Source organism: Empidonax traillii, unplaced genomic scaffold (assembly GCF_003031625.1).
Source record: "Empidonax traillii isolate 1590-97213 ecotype Southwest subspecies unplaced genomic scaffold, ASM303162v1 scaffold69:size3087049, whole genome shotgun sequence".
Lineage (NCBI taxonomy): Eukaryota > Metazoa > Chordata > Aves > Passeriformes > Tyrannidae > Empidonax > Empidonax traillii.
In genome coordinates this window covers 1,450,359-1,469,937 of record NW_020955262.1, presented here as the reverse complement: position 1 = coordinate 1,469,937, position 19,579 = coordinate 1,450,359, and the positions used below count along the sequence as shown (strand labels likewise).

The following is a 19,579-nucleotide window of genomic DNA, read 5'->3' as shown; positions in this document are numbered from 1 at the left end:
CTGTGTGTGCTGGGCCTTGGAAGCTGGCAGTGTGTTGCTGGTGTAGAAGTTACACAAGAAAAGTGCTCAAGATGGAGGAATTAAAGTTCTGTAATTGGAAATGGTCTGTTAAAATTACATGCCGCATGGCAACCCTACAAAACTCAGTGTGTGGAGAGCATATTGGCAGTGATTTACAATTAACCACTACATTGCAAATCACTCCTTAGCTGTTTTCTATTATGAAATTTCGCGAGTTGTAAAATGCATTTGTGCTGCTTTATTTCCTTTTGAAATGGTAATTGCTACTGCTGAGGGGCAGTACTTAGTGCAGAAAATGAAGTGTGCAGCACAGGGATGAACTTGTTTCTGAGGAACTGCTGAGGAATTGTAATGATCTGAAAAAAGTGCTTTCTTGAAACATACACACAAAAGAGCTTCATTTATGAAACCCCAACCAAATAAATAACAAAATAAAATAAAATACAGTCTCTTTTTGTGCAAGGGCCAAAGCTTGCTACTTTGCTGCTGACTATACTTTTTGCCTATCAAAGTGGGAACAGTGGATTGACACTGGGTAAAACTCGTAAGCCGGTGGCTTGAGGGAAATGCAGATATATGGAAATTTGATAGGAGTGCCCTAAGGTAATGGGTTTTGAGCCAATGTGTTTGAAAATTATCAAGTATGCTTCTGACTACTAGCCCATTTTAGATACCTAGTACAGAACTGACAGTAGTATGGCCCTGGGGAGCTGGATGAAGTTTGGCTTTTGTGTCTGAGGAACAGAGGCTGTGCAGTCTAAGTGGAGAGAGCAGGTATGTTCTAATTAAGTGGTGGTAAGTTCCCTTCTTACAGCTTCCACCTTGACTGTGATTGTAAAAAAGACTGTGTTTATGAGTAGCTTTTATGGAGGGATATATTAAGGAAAGCGAGGAGTGAGGCTTCTGAGGTCTTAATTTACTAACTTGTGACAATAATCTTGATCTCTCAGGTAATAAACTTGGCAATCTAGCTCAGGTCTTCAGTTTAAAGTTATTATCTTTGAAAGCCAGATGACTGACTGTAATTTTGCTCATAGTGCTTTGTTGGTAGCAGAAATAAAAAACGTTAAAGCACTTTTCATCAGAAGTGTCGGAGTCCTTTCCAAACCTTAATCAATTAATTTTTATGAAATGGTTGCATGTTTTTTCCCTGTCTCTACTGCAGGAAGTGAAAAGATCAGGACAGCAACTAGAAAGTATGCAGCACTTGGTGCATTAGCAAAGACTCATAGTGCCCGGGTCTAGGTTTTCCAGGATTATTTTATAGTTGTTACAGGGAACACAGACAGTCGTAATTGTCCTTTCACAAATACATCTGAACTGGTGCTGCATCTTAGAATGCAACAATCTGAGCTGATGCTGTGAAGATGGTCCAACTTGACATTTAAGAAAAGAAACAGTTGGATTGGAACAACTTGTCTAAAAAAGTAAGTCATAAGTTAGCCAGGATGTAAAAGGCAGATGTAGAGCTGCCAAAGCCAGGAATGGCTCGGGGCAAGTAATGCAGAAGCTCTGTCCATGCCCGCTGGCATGTAGAGATGACATTACAAAAGCATTCAGCTGTAGCTGAAACTTCCAAGGGATGTCAAATTGCTAGTTAGGGGATGAACAAGGATAATGTGGGATGGCTGCTGGATTCAGATGATGATTTAGTGGCAGCAGGAACAGAGCAGGCTGAGGTTCTCAGTGCTGCCTTTGCCTCAGTCTTTACGAGCAAGGTCTCCCAGGCTCTGTGTTTTGCATCAGGGCTCAAGGATGAGAAGAGTGACCAGCACTGGGTGTAAACTGAAAAAAAAAAAGAGTTCAGACCAGCACTAAGGAAAAACTTTCTCCCCATGAAAATGGTAAGGCTGGGCATGGAAGTTTTGCAGTTTCCATCCTTAGAGGTTTTCAAAGCCCAACTAAACAAAGCCCTGGGAAACCTGGTTTGAGCTGGGGGTTGGACTTATGACTCCTTAAAGTACCTTCCAGCCTGGACTATTTTGTGATTTAAAGAGTTGTGGCTCTGGCAATTCTAGGTATTCTAAAACTTCTGCTTAGCTCATCCAGCTTTGTCCATCTAAATAAAAGAGGTTCTTCAAAGAAATTATTTCTACCCATGAAAATAATTTCAATAGATGATGTTTTAAGGTAAATGCTTTGGAATGATAAATTGCATACAATTCAGGTACTGGCACAGTCCCAGCATTTCTGCAATACCTCAACTATCAGTGGCCTTTCTGTGAGCATGTGTGGCATACAGAGTCCAGCGAGAGCTGTGCCTGCTCCCATAAGCATTCTGGCTTTTCCACCAGGATGGCAGTGACCAGAGCTGAATGAAATCAGGATAAGACAGTGGTGTTAATGTAGATTTCAGAATCCTTCGAGGTTCAAAATCAGCAGCCAGAGCCTGCATATTTACTTCATGTCTAGTGTCTTCCTGTTTCTCAAAGAAATCTCTGGCACATCCATGGGAGTGTGTTCTGCTGCTGCCAGCAAGAGTGAAATGGGAAGGAGTCCATCCATAAGGAAAAGGACTGACTGTGGTGTTCTTGTTGCTAGTCTAGTAATATGGTTCCCTGCCCTCCAAACGGCCTAAGTGCAAAGAGTGAAGTATGGAAAATGATGGGAGACTCTGGGAGTCTTGCACCAACTTCAAAATTACAAACTTTGGCATGGGAAAGTGAAACTGGGTTAAAGAAGAATGTATGAAACCTATTTTACAAACCTGGGGAAAAAAATTGATGTAATCGGTTCAATTTAGCCAGGTTTTAATTTAGGTAGACTGCTTGGAAATACACAGCTTCCAAATCCAGCTGCTGATTTGGATGCAGTACATTTAATAAGCATCCTGCTACCTGTTGTCCAACAGGGAAGAAATGCTTTGCTTTGCCTTGAAAAAACTCCCACAGCTGTGGGGTTTTTTTTCAAGAAAAGAATGGCTTGTAAGGTAAAAATTATTACCATGGGAAAATGGGGACAATGGCTAGAATGTAAGGATATTCAGATGTCTCTAAGGATTTCAGTGGGACTTAGACACTCAGTACCATTAAAAACTAGCTAATCACATAACAAATGAGACACTAATTTAGCAGTTCTCTCAGGAACAGAAAACTGTCAATATACTTATAGCTTTATAAACACAGGAATAAGCAAGCCCCCTGTGTGTTAAATGAAATAATTGCTGGTAAAATTGTCTGTCTTTTGCAGATGATGAACTAGGAAGGGGATCGGTCATTTTCTCAAAAATATCAATATAAATCAAGAGCAATGCAATAATTTTTGCTAATATAATTAGGGAGTTCACTACTATCTGAGACAGGCCTGTGACTTTCCATGAAGGTGCAGGAGTCAGTTCCAGAGCTAGAATTCGAATTTTCCCACTTCCTTTCTTGGACAAGTCGATCATTTCTCCTTTCTACTTTAGACCTTTTAATCATAAATTCAAACAGTTATTTCTCCTTCTGATTCTTATAAACACTTCTTCTCAGTGTCAAGAAACGGCTTCAGTTTTAAAATTATACATGAAACTGCAAGCAGATTCCACAGCATGTGGACACAAATGTAGCACAGAAAAAGGAGCTCTTTCCCAAGTGTGTATAAATTGAGATACTTTGGTTTGCAGCTACTTAAATACCAATAAGCCATCATTTGTTTTCACTTTGAGTCAGAAACATGTTGTCCAGGCACAGTTTGCTTTTCTTTGATACTGTGATTTTTTTTTTCCCTGTTAAAAGCAGAATAATAATCTTAGGAAAAATATTCTTATTTTACTGTCAAGTTCTTTGGGCTTTGGAAAGTATGAGGAAGACAAAACTTTCTATTTCTTTTGGGTTTTCTCACTGTTTTCATAATATTTGCCAGATTATAGCTCTTGCATTTTGGGAGATCTATGTATCTGACACCTGAAAAAAATTAACCCTTGGGAAGCTGTGCAGAAACTGCAGGGTGCATACCCTGATACAATACCTGCATTTATAGCCTATGAACTGAATAATTTCCCTGTGATTAGATGTCTCAGCTGCCCAGTTTGTCACGTGTGTGTACATCCCTAAAGGCAAGATATTTCTGAGGAGTGAGCTGAAGGTTCTCTAGATTTCTGACCCAGTTAGTGATTCTTTTTGGTAAATCACAATTCTGAAGGTGAAATAAGCTATACTTGCTTAAACCTAAAGTATTAGGTTTAGGAGTGTTGTTGGTGCTGTCAGAAACCATTTTAGCCCCAAGGAAATATAACTTCTTGAGAAACACTTCTCATCCGCTATTTTTCAATCACTGAAGTATACAAGTACATTTGGAAAGCAAAGTGCTTATGATTATATCTGCTTTTGTAAGTTTAACTGTAATCAGCAGACTAGAAACAGAGTGCACAAGTCATTTTATCTACATTATTTGTGGACAGTCTCTGAGAACACAGGAGCACTTCTGACCAAGTTAAACTCCTGCTATTTTGAAAATTTTTATAAAAACAGGACATCAATATTTCTCTAAGACCACATACTCACTTGTTGCCCGGTAACTAGAAGGATGGAGCCTTCTTTCCCATGTACCACTTGCCGGTAAATGTGATCTAGAATTAAGAGTTCGCTCCAACAGTTCTGAAGCAACTTCATTTGGTCATCAACCTGTAAAGCAAACATGAAGGTTGGTGGCATCACTCTAGGAGCAGGTCTACATCACAACATGGAGGCAGTCCTCCTTTAAGCATGTGGCTAACATCATAAGAACAGAAATGCTATCTAGAATGATTCTCCCACAAAATTGCTATTTTTAGCTGAATAAACAGGACACTGCTGAAACCTTTATCCATAAAGTGTATAGAAATTTTACTCCTGGTTAGATTAATGGAAAGCAGAACTATGGCACTGTTATGCAAAGTAATAATAATTGTGTATTTACGAAATGCTCAAGGCAATGGGATATTATTTTTACCCAAAACAAGAGGTGCAGAAATAATGCTGATATGAACTTTCCCATACTCCCCATCTTTGAACCTCAGCTTCTGGAAATGGTAAGGAATCTGCAGATTCAAGAGCATTATTGCTGCTACAAGCCCAAGTCAGAGATACATCCCTTGCAAAGGAAAAAGTGAAGAGAGAGGTAAACACTCTCTAAAAATGGCTGTGGAATTTTGAGAAGAGAACACTTCTGCATGAACAGAATCCAAGCAGCTTCAAGGGTCACTGGTAGGGTAAGAAAGGGCAGTTCACAAGTCAGTGAGCAGTGAGACCCACCACTGATTGTATTTGGGAGCAGAGGGAACGTGTTGGGCACTCAGCACATGCAACCTACATTAAGATTCGTAAAGTTATTTGGGATGTACATACTGGAGAACAATGAAATATATCCCTAAAATGACTCCAATTGCAACTGGATTGCATTAATTTTATTCCCCCAAAGAATGAAAAATAATTAGGATTTCCATGGAAATGGGAGCAAAAAAATCCACAAATTAGTGGAAGGCAGACCATGAAATTAAGTCATGGCAAGCATCAATATCCTGTGGACCTATTCTTACTGAGCTTACTGACTTCTTTTCAAAGTGAAACAAAGTCTTTGACTTCAGATGTGTGCCCTGAAAGAGCTGAGAGATGCATACATTAGCCTTGCTACAATTAAGTGTGGTCATAGCATGTATATAGTTGAAAGGACTCTAAGAATCTTCATAGACAGTAATTGCTGAACCGATTAAAAAGGCTATAAATCAGAAGAAGTAAAAAATAAATAAGCATATTTGAAGTGGGCCGATATCTACAATTTCTGAGATGTGGAACTATTAAAACTGCTTTTCAGGGGTTCTAGTTTCAATTCCTTTAGAAATAGATTTTGTAATACACAGGAAACCACATTACAAGGAGTAATCCTGCATGAGCTGAACTAGATAATGCAGTAGATGTTTTCAATTTTCTTCAGTAAGACCTAATGAATTTCTCAAATTTATTTTTTCAAGCTTGTTTTCCGGTTGTGTGACAGAGAAAGAAGTGACATTTGTCACTAATAGATGTTTGTAGCATCAGCTGTAATAGCTACTTAGTATTGTCTCTCTCTTTCCAGTTACTTGCCATATAGCTCAGACTTTGACATCTGAAACATTAAAATCTCTGTTTGCCTCCTTCATTTATCTTAACTTTCTCTTAACTTTTCAAAGGCAGAAGAGTCTGTGTGCCACGGATGCCATTCTCCTACAGAGATCACAGAGCAAGGCTGATTTCTCTATTAAAGATCTCTTCCTTTTTGTGAACATGTATTTGACTACAAAACTGTTTAAACCAAGTGATTTGCTAGCTCAAGAGATGACAGTAAATTACCACATTGATACACTTGGGCCACCTTTAAATTAATTATTTGAAAAATATGTTTGAAATTTACAGATTCTATTATTCTTGCTTTTTATGTGAAACTGCTCTGTGATAATTTTCTCCTCTGACCAAAAAGGTGTGGGAAAAATAACAAAAATCAAATAAATCATGCTAACACGCCAGTCATCCCAAATTAACATTTCACACAAAGCTATCAGAGCTTACATCTGAAGGAAACAAACTGTGAGACAGTTTAAACATTCAGCAACCATGTCATAACAACTTATACCTGAATAAGAGGTCAAGCATTTGACTCTACTATAAATGACATATTTCCAGCTAACCCATCTGTCTCACCCACAGGCTTTTGAAAACAAACTACACTTTACAGGTCTGGCTTTCTGAAGATCCCAACAGCAGCCAGTCTGCAATCAAAGCTTACCTCCCAAGCTTTATCATATCATTACCGTGCCAGCGCTGTGAGAACAGTGTGAGATGGCAAAATCACAAAAAAATTGTTTTGCACATCGTCTGTTCCTGCTGTTCTACAAGACTCATAAAACTAGCAACAGTGAACATCTGCTGGTGGTTCAGAAAATCTGCTCCTCTGTATTCACTGCAGTTTAACCAGTGAAAGCCTATAAAATGGATAGAATAAAAAGCACAATACACATCCCAAACACAGTGTTGCCTGCTGAAGACTATTAGATCCAGCTGCTTTTGCCATTTTAAGAAAGCTGATGGGGCAGAAGAGTGCTTCCCAGTTTGTGCCAGGAAGAAAGAGACTTCAAGGAGGATCACTGATTACTAAAATGCAGGGCAAGTGAATAGTTCCAGCCCACTTCTGAAAGACATGCAGATGCGGAAAATCACACACTTTATCTCTGATAATGCATTCGAGGCGAAAACCAGAAAATAACGTAGATCGCATTGAACAAAAACGGTAACGCGTCACTTTGCATGTTAGAATGTGGTGGTAACGTTTATGATGTGTGTAACTTCAGCCAGTACACTAACAGTGTGTCCATGGCACGTTGATAAATGAGTTGCAGAAAGTGAATTATCTGGTAAAATGAAAAAATCAGCCTTTCACCAGAACAACTGCACGCCTTTAACTGAATGTGCCTTAAGCTGATCCTGAAGGCAAAGAGGCTTAAGTTCAGTTCTGAAGAGGAAAATCTGCAGAAAAAGCCTCTCATGGACTTCCGTCTCCTGATTCCAAAGCCAGAGCATGCTGCTCTGCCACTACCAGGGCAAGCAGGAGCAAAGACAAGATTCTGCCACCAAGATAACTTAGCTCTAGTCTGGGACTATCCATAATCAACAAATTTTTCAATTGTGCTATATACTGAATTAGAACAAACTCAAAAACTTGTGCTACTGACCAAATTTTGATGGTTTTCAGTTTGTAGAGATCTTTAAGAGTACTATCAATGTTTTAACATCAACAAAAAAAAAAGTGCCTGTTGTCCCAACTACTGAGAAAGCCTGTAAATTAAACATCATATGGCTGAGAACTGCCTGAGAACCTTCAAAAACACTGCCCAGATCTGCAGCTGCTCCCTGCCACAAGAGAACACCGACACAAGGATGATGTAACCCATGTCTCACCTAAGCAAGCTGTCAAACAAGATGCCCATTTGACCGCTATCTACTCTCAAGCAAGAGTGTGAGTGAATCCTGTGTCCACATGGTAAAGTCTAGGTCCTTTCTGGCCATTAGCATTCAGATGAAGACACAGCAGTGAGGACGATATAACTGGAAGTTGTTGCTGAAGAAATGTCTTTTAAAGAAAGATGTGGAAGAAAGTAAGAGAGGATGTGTGACTCAAAAGAAACAGGAGATTATTTCCAACATGCAGGGTGGCGTGAAAGAGTAATAATGCTGTGAGTATGAGATAAGAAAAACATCCTACTGTGAAGTGACAAGGGAAGCAAAGAGAGTGCTTAGGAGAAGGCTTTAAATGAGGGGAATGGGAAGGTGGTGTGGTGTGAGAAGACATAAGGGGAGCTGGGTGTGGGTAAAACCTTGAGTGGGAGGATAACGATATGCAGACTTCAAGGGTCTGTGTGGCAGTAAGTGATGCTGCTGGGGCAGAGAAGGAGCAAGTACTTTGTAGAGAAGCAGAGGATGGTGATTGTTATCAGCACAGATGTAGTATTGCTCATCTGCACAGTGAACTTGATTCTGCTGAGTATCTAAATACGTGTTTGAATACAGAATTCCATGCTGCATGTCCGAGTTCCTTCAATGCAAGCCGGAATTATAAGGTAATTTAAATCACATTTTTTCTTAGTTCTCCACTAAAAAGGATTAGAAAACAGGCAGGCATGGGAACACACTTAGATGCCCCTATAAGTGTGCATAATTTATCTTGCCAGTGTAGTGCAGGCCACATAGAATATTTCCAGGAGTGAAGGAAACGGACTCTCAATTTGAGGTGTAAAGGTCTTATTCTGAGTACTGTGGTGGCACACTATGTCTGGGCAGGACATAAAGATGGTCTGGGGTTGGGAATGGTGGCGCCACGTTTGTCTGCTACACTCTGGACTCTCACTCATCTGGGTCCTGAGCTTTTGATACGGCACTCCATGAAAGTTTGTCAGTCTTGTTGAGGCCTCTGTTGACACTGAAATGCACAATCACACCTTATCAGTTGTAGGAAGGACTTATCTCAGAAATGCTGGTTACTCATCTGAAAAACTATTTGTGCTGATGTTATAGATGAGGAAGGCTGGTGTGACACAAGAGTAGTATTGTTGTAGAATGCATGCTTCCCACAGCACAGAACGTTAATCATTATAAACTTTTGTTTTCTCTGAAGAACAACACTGAAATTACCAAACAGTAAGATGAAGAAAAATGTGTATGCTTTGCTGAAATGCACCTTAATCTTATCAAAACCACACTGTGTCTTTCTTTTAGGAAAATGTTTCACAATATTTAGCATACTGTAACCAACAACAGCAGATTTATTACAATTTTTCCTCTGAAGAGGTATTTTCAGCCTGACACTTGATGAATTACCTGTTAAAAATTTCAGGGTCATGGTTTTTTTGTGTTGCTCTAAGTTAAATATTTTCATTATAATTATTGCTGCAGATTCGGTTAAACAATGTGCTCACATTTACCCAGTCTACACCTCCCTTTCTCAGAAGCTGGAGAATCCTTTTTCATCTCTGTTCATTTGCATCAACTTGCCACTATAGCTTTGGGCTTTTCTGCTACTAAAAATTTAAAAGGGTATCTAATGATTTTAAAAAAATATGGTAATTGAAATTTATGTGATAAAACTGTGCTGGATTCAGCTGAATTGTTTTTACTTATGCTTCCAAAAGAGAATGCAAATATAGAATAACATGAAGCACTCATCTCATAGTGCCCGTTTAAATTCTATGGCTATTGAATAGCCATTTCCTAGTGAATATGAAGTGATTAAACATCTGCCTGAACTGTTCAGCCTGAAGCATACAGGTTCAAGGAATGGTTGAACTTTCTTTCAAATGCAGTTAGCAGATCACTTACAAGTCATTGCAGACATATAGTTTGAGTTGTTACTCCATCTTCTTATGCTGTAGTGATGCAAATCACCCCAAATCAAAGTTTTATAAGACAAGTGCACTCCAGAGGTTATTTTTTAGTCGTGAATGCATGAATGGTTTCCAAATCTTTATACAGGTAGGGGAGGATTCGGACTCTCCAGTTGGGTTGCTGCTAATTGTGGGAAACCTCCTGTGCAAGGCTGCTGTCAAAAAGCAGCACGTTTACAGCCAGTGTGGTTTTAGAAGTGAATGCACATAACTTTCAGAATCAGTGAATGCCCTAATAAAATCTGATTACTACCTATAACATCAGTAATAAAATGCTACAAAGTTCAAGAAGAAATGTTTTAATATTAACTATGATTGTTCTAGCTCTTTACTAGAAACCTATGTGCAATATAAAATTTCTATGTGAAGTCAGGGAGTGATCTTTACAAGCCCGTGTCGGGTTAAATGATTGTCCTGTTGCCATCTAGCTCTAGTGTGAAAAGAATATAAAATCTGTCCAAGTTTGGTAGCATTTTACGTTTGTCTTGACTTAAAAATGCAAGGAAATACAGAAATATTTCAGTGTGTGTTTTTTCCTGCTCCTTTACAACATGCAAAGAGGCTATTATAAGGGTGCAATTATACTTGGAGTGTGCCTGTGTGTGTGCTTACCTCCTCCTTCAGTAACTTCTGAATCCATCAGTCAGAGTCACATTATTTCAACAGGAAGTTCATCTATCCAAGATATTAAGTTCCTATATGCTTTGTGTGAATCGGTGTCCAGACAGAGGAAAGCAACTGCTGGATACCTCACGGAAAGAAAGGCTAATATGCTCACCTTGTATTCAGCAGCAGGGAACTGAGAAAGGGGAAGAGAGAAAGACTAAAATGCTTTGTTAACTCCCTGCTCACAGAACCACCAGTATTTGGAATATCAAGCCAGTTTTGATTTTTTTAAAGTAGACAGACAGGGACCTCATAGCACAAAGCAACACTATACCTTTGGAAAATCCCCAAACTTTTTACCCTATGAACTGTGAAGGGGTGAAGGTGAGGTGCCCACGCTCTGAAAGGCGTGTGGTATTTCCTGTTCAGCAAATGCACATGGGGAGAGCGATGGCTTTGCCGCAGTTTCTCCCCTCCCATGTCCCTGAACACCTACGTGCAAGATCACCGTGAAAGAGGGGGTCAGAGCATCACTGACCTGCCACTTCTCAGGTTCAGTGCTAATCTTCCAGTGAGTCAAAACACTTTACTAAAAAGCAGCCCTGAAAAGCATCAGTTCACACTCATCCTGTTTTCTTGCAGGAATAGAATACAAGGTGGATGAGTCTGGAGGCCTCAGACTGCTGAAGGAGTAAGGGCAGGCAGCAGACGGTGATCCTACTACAGAATAGGATCTCTCTCATGGATTTTTGGACTCCATTTAGAGAGAATTCTCCTCTGTTAAGGAGAAGGTAAATGACAAATTTCAGTTCTACAAGCATCAGATGAAAGGGGCTGTTACAATAAACTTGGTGTGTGTATATATATTATATAGTGCGTCAAATGCAACGTACAGCACTCCTATTTCTTCTCCTTTTCCTCACATTTATCTCTGTGCAAACTGCATGAAAATGACTTAGTATTTCACAGTCAGCATTATTTCTGATGAATTATAAATGTGTTTTTCTTAGGTTCTTTTCGGGTCTTTTTTTTTTTATTTTAACTGAAAATAAGAAAAAGTATTTCTTTTTAGTCACAACTGAGAATTTTGCTTACAATGCAGTGTTTCTTGCCTCTCAAAGTGAATGCAAAGATAAGGAAAGAGGAAAATTAATTGCTCTCAGCATCTTTTTCACAGAGTGAAGAAGGAGATGCCTTCTTTAGGACTGGACCAATAGAATTAACCTTCACAATCCTACTTCTGTGAGTGTCTTTACTGATGTTAAGTACAGCCTAAGTTTATGTGTAGTTGGGTCTAGAATTTTAAAAGAATTAGATAAGACTATATAGTTTATGTAGCAATTTTGGTACCACAACTGTTTTGCTCCCTTGAATTTCTCTGGAAAAACACCTGTTTTTAATGCTGTCAACAAACTAACTGCAAAATCATGCTGGACCATATTCTTAACTTGCACAAACGTAAGTCTTTTGTCTTCCACATAAAACAAAATCAGAATTAGGCCCACCTGATCCATCATTAACCTTGCAGGTCTGATCTGCTTTTTTAGGATGCACAATTATGTCCTCCAGGGAATCAGAAGACAAGACTGAGTCTAGTCAACTTTATGGTACTGCTGGTAAATTTATTCTCAATATACTGAATCAGCAGTTTCACTCTAATGTAGAGCAGCCTGGGATTAAAATCTGTGGTCTTCTCCAAGTCACACATATTTTAGCATTATATGAAAGAATTTCTAATATATAATGTTCCTTTCCTGTCTGGTGATTCACTGGAAAAATTATGATTTAATTTTTCTTACAGCTACTGTATTTTTCAGCTGACACTTATTCTAAGAGCCTGTGGGTAAACTTCACCTCCTACATTTGCTCTCATTTGTAAAATTTCTTAGAAATCAGCAACAACAAATCTCGATACAGATCAATACAACATATGGGGTAGATTGTTAATATTAAAGACAAAGTTCTAGTAAGAACTAAATTTATTTTTTAACAAAATAAATATTCTATTAAAACTCAAGTAAAGCATCATGGAAAAACGTTTTAACTTGTGACACAAGAGACATGGTTATGTCAGAAAGACTTTTTAATATGGTAACAGGTAACACTAAGGGTCCCATTCTTTCAAGTGCTGCCTACCCCAGAACACTGGTTTTTTGCATGCACTACCACAAGAGTAACTTAAGTCATCCCTCTTTTAAATCATAGTGTGGTTACTCTTCTGTTTAATGGGGTTAGTGTTTATTTCCAGTAGACCTATTCAAGTGGATGTGGAGTATGGGAAAAGGGCAAGCCATAGGAGAAGTATAATCTTAGTCTCTTTTAGCAGGTGACACCTACAAATGTTGGTTTGTGTACCCAGTGTGGGACTGTATTCACAGTTATACAGATGGGAATATGCAAATAATCCTCTGAAGTCATGGCTAACAAGAAGTTACTCTAACATTACGACAGTGTAAATCAGAGAATAATAATTTTCCAGGTGAGTAGTAGTGAAACCCAGGGTTCGACACTGACAAACCACATTAGATGTTTCATACCATTTGCAGTTATCATCCAATCAGTAGTTGTTTTATTTAAAATGCTCTTTATATTTTGATTCCACAGCACTGCAATCTTTTTCAGGAATCAAAGTATGTTAGTTTACATTTTACTTTATTTAATAGTCTTGTTAAAACTTTTGACAAACATCCAACTATGTAAATGCAGGGATTTCCTTCTCCATGCTTGAATCAGTGAAACATAAGGATTTAAAGTCTCAAGACTGGGAGCTACAGTGTGCTAAACACAACAGCCACCTTTGGCAACAGACATCACAGTTACTGTAGAACACTGCACTTGTCATACAAATGTATTCCACTGTGTTTTCCTCTGATTTGTCATAGAACAGCCAAAAGAAGCCACAGCAAAAGCAGCAAGAAATCATGAGAAACAGTATCTTCAGTCAAGCTGTGAAAGGAGTCAGTATACTGATGAAGAAAAAGTACAGAAATGTTGTCTTACATCCCGAGGGCCGCAGCAGTAACAGTAAGTCACTGAGGCAGAGACTAAATGAGAAAGAAGACCCAATGTTAACGGAGAAAGTGAAAGAAAAATCAGCATTATGAATGGAGGTTGTCATGTATTAAACTAGTATCCATCTGACTTGATAGAAAAAATTGCTTAAAAACACCACCAAAGGAAGCTAAAGTCATACAAGTAGGTTGAGGAGGTGTAGTGATGCATAACCCAACAAGGTACATGGGGATGATCTAAAAGACTTAGTACTTCTCTTTATATCTTATAAACATTGCAGGAGGCTCTTGGCATGCAGCTACTACCATCCAGCTAAATCCTTTCAACTATGAACACCATCCTCAAAAAAATTAGCTCCTTTCCCAACAGAGTCAAGTTTAAAAGAGCAGACAGAGCCATGCTATTAAAAATCACAGGAAGTGTTGGTTGAATGAATGTTTAAGGAACTGGCAAGTATGTATTAATTTTTTTCCCATTCATCCTTTCATTTGGCTTTGTTTCATTTATTCCTACTTCCTGTTTCCTGTAGTCTAATTTGGAAATCTCCGAAGTGTCATTAAAATAAGATTGTCACAACTCTACCCAGATCCCATATTGTCATTAGCACTGCAGTTAGGATTAATTTTAATGTTTAAAAATGTCTTTGATGGTACTGGTTTTATTTGGGGTGTTTGTTATGTTGTTCACAGGAACTTTTGCAGTACAGAACACAGAAGGAGCAGGAACCTTATAAGCAGAAATGTCCATGGCTTTGACACAAATCAGCCAGCCTCTGACTTTCTCTGCTGTCACAGCTGGGCATAGGTATCAAAACTGTGAATGTCTAAATTGGGTTCCTACATGTCTGTATGCAATAGAAGATTAGCTGTGTGTTTAGGAAAAATGGAGGGAATATGTACATCTAATTAATTAGTTTTTTCTTAGCTCATTTCTGAATGACAGCAGGGATGATGAACAACAGAATCAGGTTGTTCTAATTATTTCCTGTTCACCCACAGGCACACCACACACCACAACTGTAGGAGTTAAGTTTCAATCAGACTGGCAGAGGCTTGGTCAGTAGGCAAGAGCTTGCGATAAAATGGCAACCTTCTTCCTCAAAAAATCTTATTTTGCATTGCTTATATTCAAGTGTCTGGCAATTTACTATTAATCTAGGTCTAAGTACTAGTTACTTTGGTTTGTAGTTAGGTTTGGAATTTTATAATTGAAGATTTTACTTCACTAAAAGATTACTTTGACACCCAAATGTAAGAAGATTTACTGATTAATCCCAGATTTATCCCAGTCTTACCAAAGGAAAGTAGATCACAACTCTGCCTCTAGTAAGTGTTCCTGAGGTGTATTAAGACTTTTTAAAATATGGCTACATAAGTCTATATCAGGGCAATGTTCCTGGTACGCAGAATAAACTGAATGATTTAGAAGTAAAAATTATTGCAAGATTATGCAAACATTCAGCATTATGTCACTGACAGGTAATGGACTGAATTCTCTCTTTGGCTCTCTTTTTTTTTCCCCCTCCACTAATCTGCCTGAGGGTCTGTTTCTTTTAGAGTATAACGTCTTTAGGGAAAGGACTGACTATTACTGTCTTAAGCAGTATCTGTTTATGTTACTATAAATCAAATAGTAGGAAAGGGATGCCCGACTGTATAGAGCATATATCGACACTTCTCTGTAAGTAAAATGATCAGTTTTTCAATTTTAACTGCTAGCCTGCAAAATAAACCCAGAATGTCCAGTTAAATAATACAAGATATTATTAGTGAAGCTTACTGTCTTCTTACATAAATATAAGCATCAGCTTAATGACACCATGAAAATATTTTTCTCAATATTTTTTTGCACTGTGGCATAGTCACATAACCTGGCATCCTACATAACACCATCCCAGGTATGGTTTATGCAGTATCCAGAGCTTGGATGGCATACAAGAGATTTTTTCATTATGAATGTCCTTCAGACTGATTCTATACCTTGTATGCAGAGAGAAATAAAAAAATGCCTGGTTTTCAGCAAAAGGCTTCAAGGAGCCAGTTCTCAGCTTTATTCCTTTATCTCTGTAAAGGCTTTGATAATGCCTACATTTTTTAAGCACACCCTAACATAAGCCAACTTCTAAATTCTGCTTCTTGCGACAGCTCCTTTTATATTTCCTCTTGCATGAGCACACACACTGCACCAAAATCCAATCTACTGTATCAAATATATGCATTTTGCAAATATATGACTATTTGACAAATGGAGTTGAATCTTGGGGGTTTTTTGGTTACTTTTAACAATTGAGGAATGTGCATAGTTTATTTTTTAGCTCACATGTTGCATGCAAATTGCCTCTTCCTACAGTGCAATGTGCATATGAAGTTCCCTAAGATGTCTGAACTAGATTCACTGTAAGTACTTATCCAGAATATGCAATTAAAATGTAATTCATTTCTAGATATCATCAATATTCTGTCATTGCGTAAGGGGAATGGACTAGGTGACCCATGAAGTCTATTCCTACCCTCATATCTATTATGATTACCTTATATTAGTAAAATTGCTTTTTAAGGTCACTTATATGTCGTGGTTCCCTTTACACAAATATTTGGTACCTTTGGCCATTTACGTGTATTTTTTCATGCTCTGTTTAGAACGAATTCAGTACAGGTAGAGCATCAAATAAAACAAGCCCCTGATATTTTCTTGTAAATAATTCATAAAACAACGTTATGACCCTTATTCCCTGTGAGGCGTCCAGATAATGAGCCACCCAAATGAAGCAGTGAAAACATGCACTTGCCCTGCCATGGGTGTGCCCCTGACAGACTCCTCAGGGTCACAAACGCATCAATCTCTTTTCACACATGAGCTAATCAATTCAAAGAGGGAAGTGCCAATGAGCTATTAGATCAATATGGTGAAGTATGGAGATTGATCTTATCCCAGAGTGACTACATTAACAGACTCGTCAGTGTGACCTCTGCCCTGCGGCGCACATTATACAGGATTGCAAGTCTGATATCTGAATGAAGACCTCAGGTCATTGCTTTTAATAATCTGCTTTGCTGAAAGAATTAAAAGTAAATCTGTAAAGGGATGACTAATGAAAATATGAAGTGCTTTCTGCTCCTCTGGTCTTGGAATGCTTGCAGAAATCACATCAGGTTTTCACAGGAGCAGCAACATCAACTTTGTCGCACAGACACCACTCAGCCATGCTGGGCTATTGGCATTTGAGAGAAAGGTATGACACAACCAAATGATAGTTTGCTCTCCTGACACAAAAATTAATAAAGAAAACCAAATACAAAATGATAAAGAGTACTAACTGTGTCAAAATCAATTACCATCTTGGGTGAACTGCCAGATTGAGAGCAGTATTGGAGTCCTGGTGGTCTGAATTATTTAGCTGGTGTAAGTGGAAGCTGCCACTGCTGTGAAAGTTGCTCAGAGTGGTACCGTGCTCTTTGAGTGTACCTTCACCAAGCAAGATGTTCCCCATACTTCTGTTAACCCAGGGTCCAACCCTGGGAGTCAATCTGTTTTCTTTTAGGACATCTCAGAAGACAGTGACTTTGGGAAGAATTGATCTGATAAGAAGGAGCCTGGCTTCATGATATTTATGAGCAATATGTGCATACATTCTAAAGTACTCTCCTGTTCCTCAACCAACCTGTGCTGGTAAGTGTCACCAACTGTACAGGAAGTGTGCATATGGGACCACATGTAATACTGTAACCAACTACTTTGGGACTCTCATTTTAAAGACTTGTCCTTTTGATTTATAGTTTCAGAGATGCTGAAAAAAAAAGTACACTTTGTTGTCTCAGAGTATGATATTAATATTGTTAATATTTTTAACCCTGAATAATTTCATTGCAATGAAATATTTATGTATATAACACACTCTTAATACTGTATTTTTATTACACTAAACATTTTTATTGTTCATTGTATAATTGAATCAATGAATTAGGAAAAGGTTACTAAAAAAGGATTAATGCATTTTTAATGAAACTGAATGATATAACTTCTGTTAGTCACTAAGAATAATGGCAGATCTATCAGGTTTATACAGATAAGAGCTTTGTGAGTTTATCTGAAAGCCCACATAATGGCCCTCATTTAGCTGTAACCTAGAAAAACAGCCTTAGCAATCCTATTCAGGGCTTTAATTCATTGTTTATGTATATGATCTCTCTTCCGCCCTGTGATCAGATCACCTGTCTAATGATGCAAATATGAATCTGTTTAGCAGACACATCTATTTCCAGTTGTAAAACACTTTGTGAAAACAATGCTCTTTCAAAATCTAAATGGAAGAACCGAGCTAGGCCATACAATACCACTGGGAAATGTTTCTGAACCCCGGGTAACAGACACGGGAACCTCTGAGAACTTTGCACGTTCATAGTGAGAATGCAGACGTTTCAACGCTCACACAGCTCAAATCCCTAATTAGCATACCAGCCCAAATTATAAATGCTTTCCAGGTAGAAACAACTATGCTTAAAAATATCCCAATAGAAAACCCTTCTATAACACTGATTGATATGTTAACACTGTACAAATGTTATGGAGAAAATTAAAACAGCAGTTGCAAACACGGCTCCAAACCCTACATAGGTATCATGTTCTCTGCAATGTAGCATTTAATTTTTGATTATTTTGCAATGGATATAAAATAGATAACAGAATGTTATATTAGTACAATATGTAGAGGAGGGCCTTTATAATGACACCCTTAGAAATATATTTGCATTTTTCAATGGGAGGTATGTTACTGAACTTCTTAAAGAGTAGGGTTCTAATACTTTTTCTACCTTCCAGTAGAAAATGAGAGTATATACATAATACTTGTGGTACACAAGGTGCTGTAGTATTGCTCGAGGACTTGTGTGAATTCTGTGAAACCACATAATTCAAAGTGGTGAACCACAGTTAAATAAATCACATCACCAAAATGGGCATACTTTTTTCCTACCACTATGTTGTGGTTTTTTCATCATGTTCTTTCCAAACAAACTAAAAAGCTATTCTATAATAGAAGTGTTTTAGACCTAAAAGGGGTTTAGAATTCTGATGTTATGTTTGTATCTTTCCACTTACAAAGCACAGAACTTAATACACTTCAAACAGTACAGGCATCAGAAGGACTTTGATTCAGGAAAGCACTTGTCCTGATCTCACTGATGGGAAGCTGATGCTTATATATTTTCCCTAAAATGAAGGTTATTCTTCTGAGCAGCGGTCAGGAAAAGTAAACATAGCATATACAGAACTAAAATATCTTTTCTATAAATAATAATAATGCTATCTTTTAAAAATTCAGTGTCTCACACTCAAGAAGTCCTAGAAGTAAATGCTGCCTCCCAATGGAAACATAAAGTTTGTTTCCCAATAAAATAAATCAAAAGATTTCTAGTCCTATTGTTTTATCAGGTGTTCAACCTTTAGCATACTTCTCGTAAGAACTGAACAATCATTCTGCATTTCACAATCAAATGTTTTGGTTTAGAAACTTCAAACCACTGGGCTCAAAATACACTTCTAGAGTAAGGAGGATGTCTTTTCCCTTTAAAAACAAGCACTTGAAAACTAGTTAGAAATATGCAGAAGCAAAAGTGGAATAGTGGTAGAGTTCAAGTGGTGTTATGAAGTTCATGATAAATGCAATTTATCTTATAATTCTTTAATTCACCATATAGCTGCACAACTCATAATTGCAATATCACTGTCACACTTGTGCTATCAACAGATACATCTGTCTGGTCACAGAGTCTGTGGCTGCAATAAGGATATCTACCAGTGGTTATCTATTTAGATGTTTGTTAGGTATCTGAGTAAAAATAAGTAATATACATTATTTTATAGTTAGTGAAACATGTCACTAGCTTCCCTGTAACCTAGAAGTGGATTATTTTTTTTTTTAAACCCACTTTCCAATTTCCACTGTAAGCAAGCACTTACAGGCAGAGAACATTTATGAAAACTTTCAGAACAAAAAAATAATCTTCTGGGAAAGTTACAACAGATTCAAAATACATGTCTAGAATCTAAATGCTTCCTCAGCCTTGACAGAAT

General features: G+C 38.0%; 1 protein-coding gene across 5 annotated transcripts in view; it reads right to left on the bottom strand.

Moving 5' to 3' along the window:
* The window catches only part of NR5A2 (nuclear receptor subfamily 5 group A member 2), an 86,497-nt gene that overhangs the window by 31,763 nt on the left and 35,155 nt on the right, over positions 1 to 19,579 (bottom strand). For all 5 annotated transcript variants that reach the window (XM_027880410.1, XM_027880407.1, XM_027880409.1 and 2 more), the window contains one exon: positions 4,506 to 4,625. In XM_027880410.1, the coding sequence (XP_027736211.1) occupies positions 4,506 to 4,625 (120 nt within the window). The remainder of the gene's footprint in view (positions 1 to 4,505; positions 4,626 to 19,579) is intronic.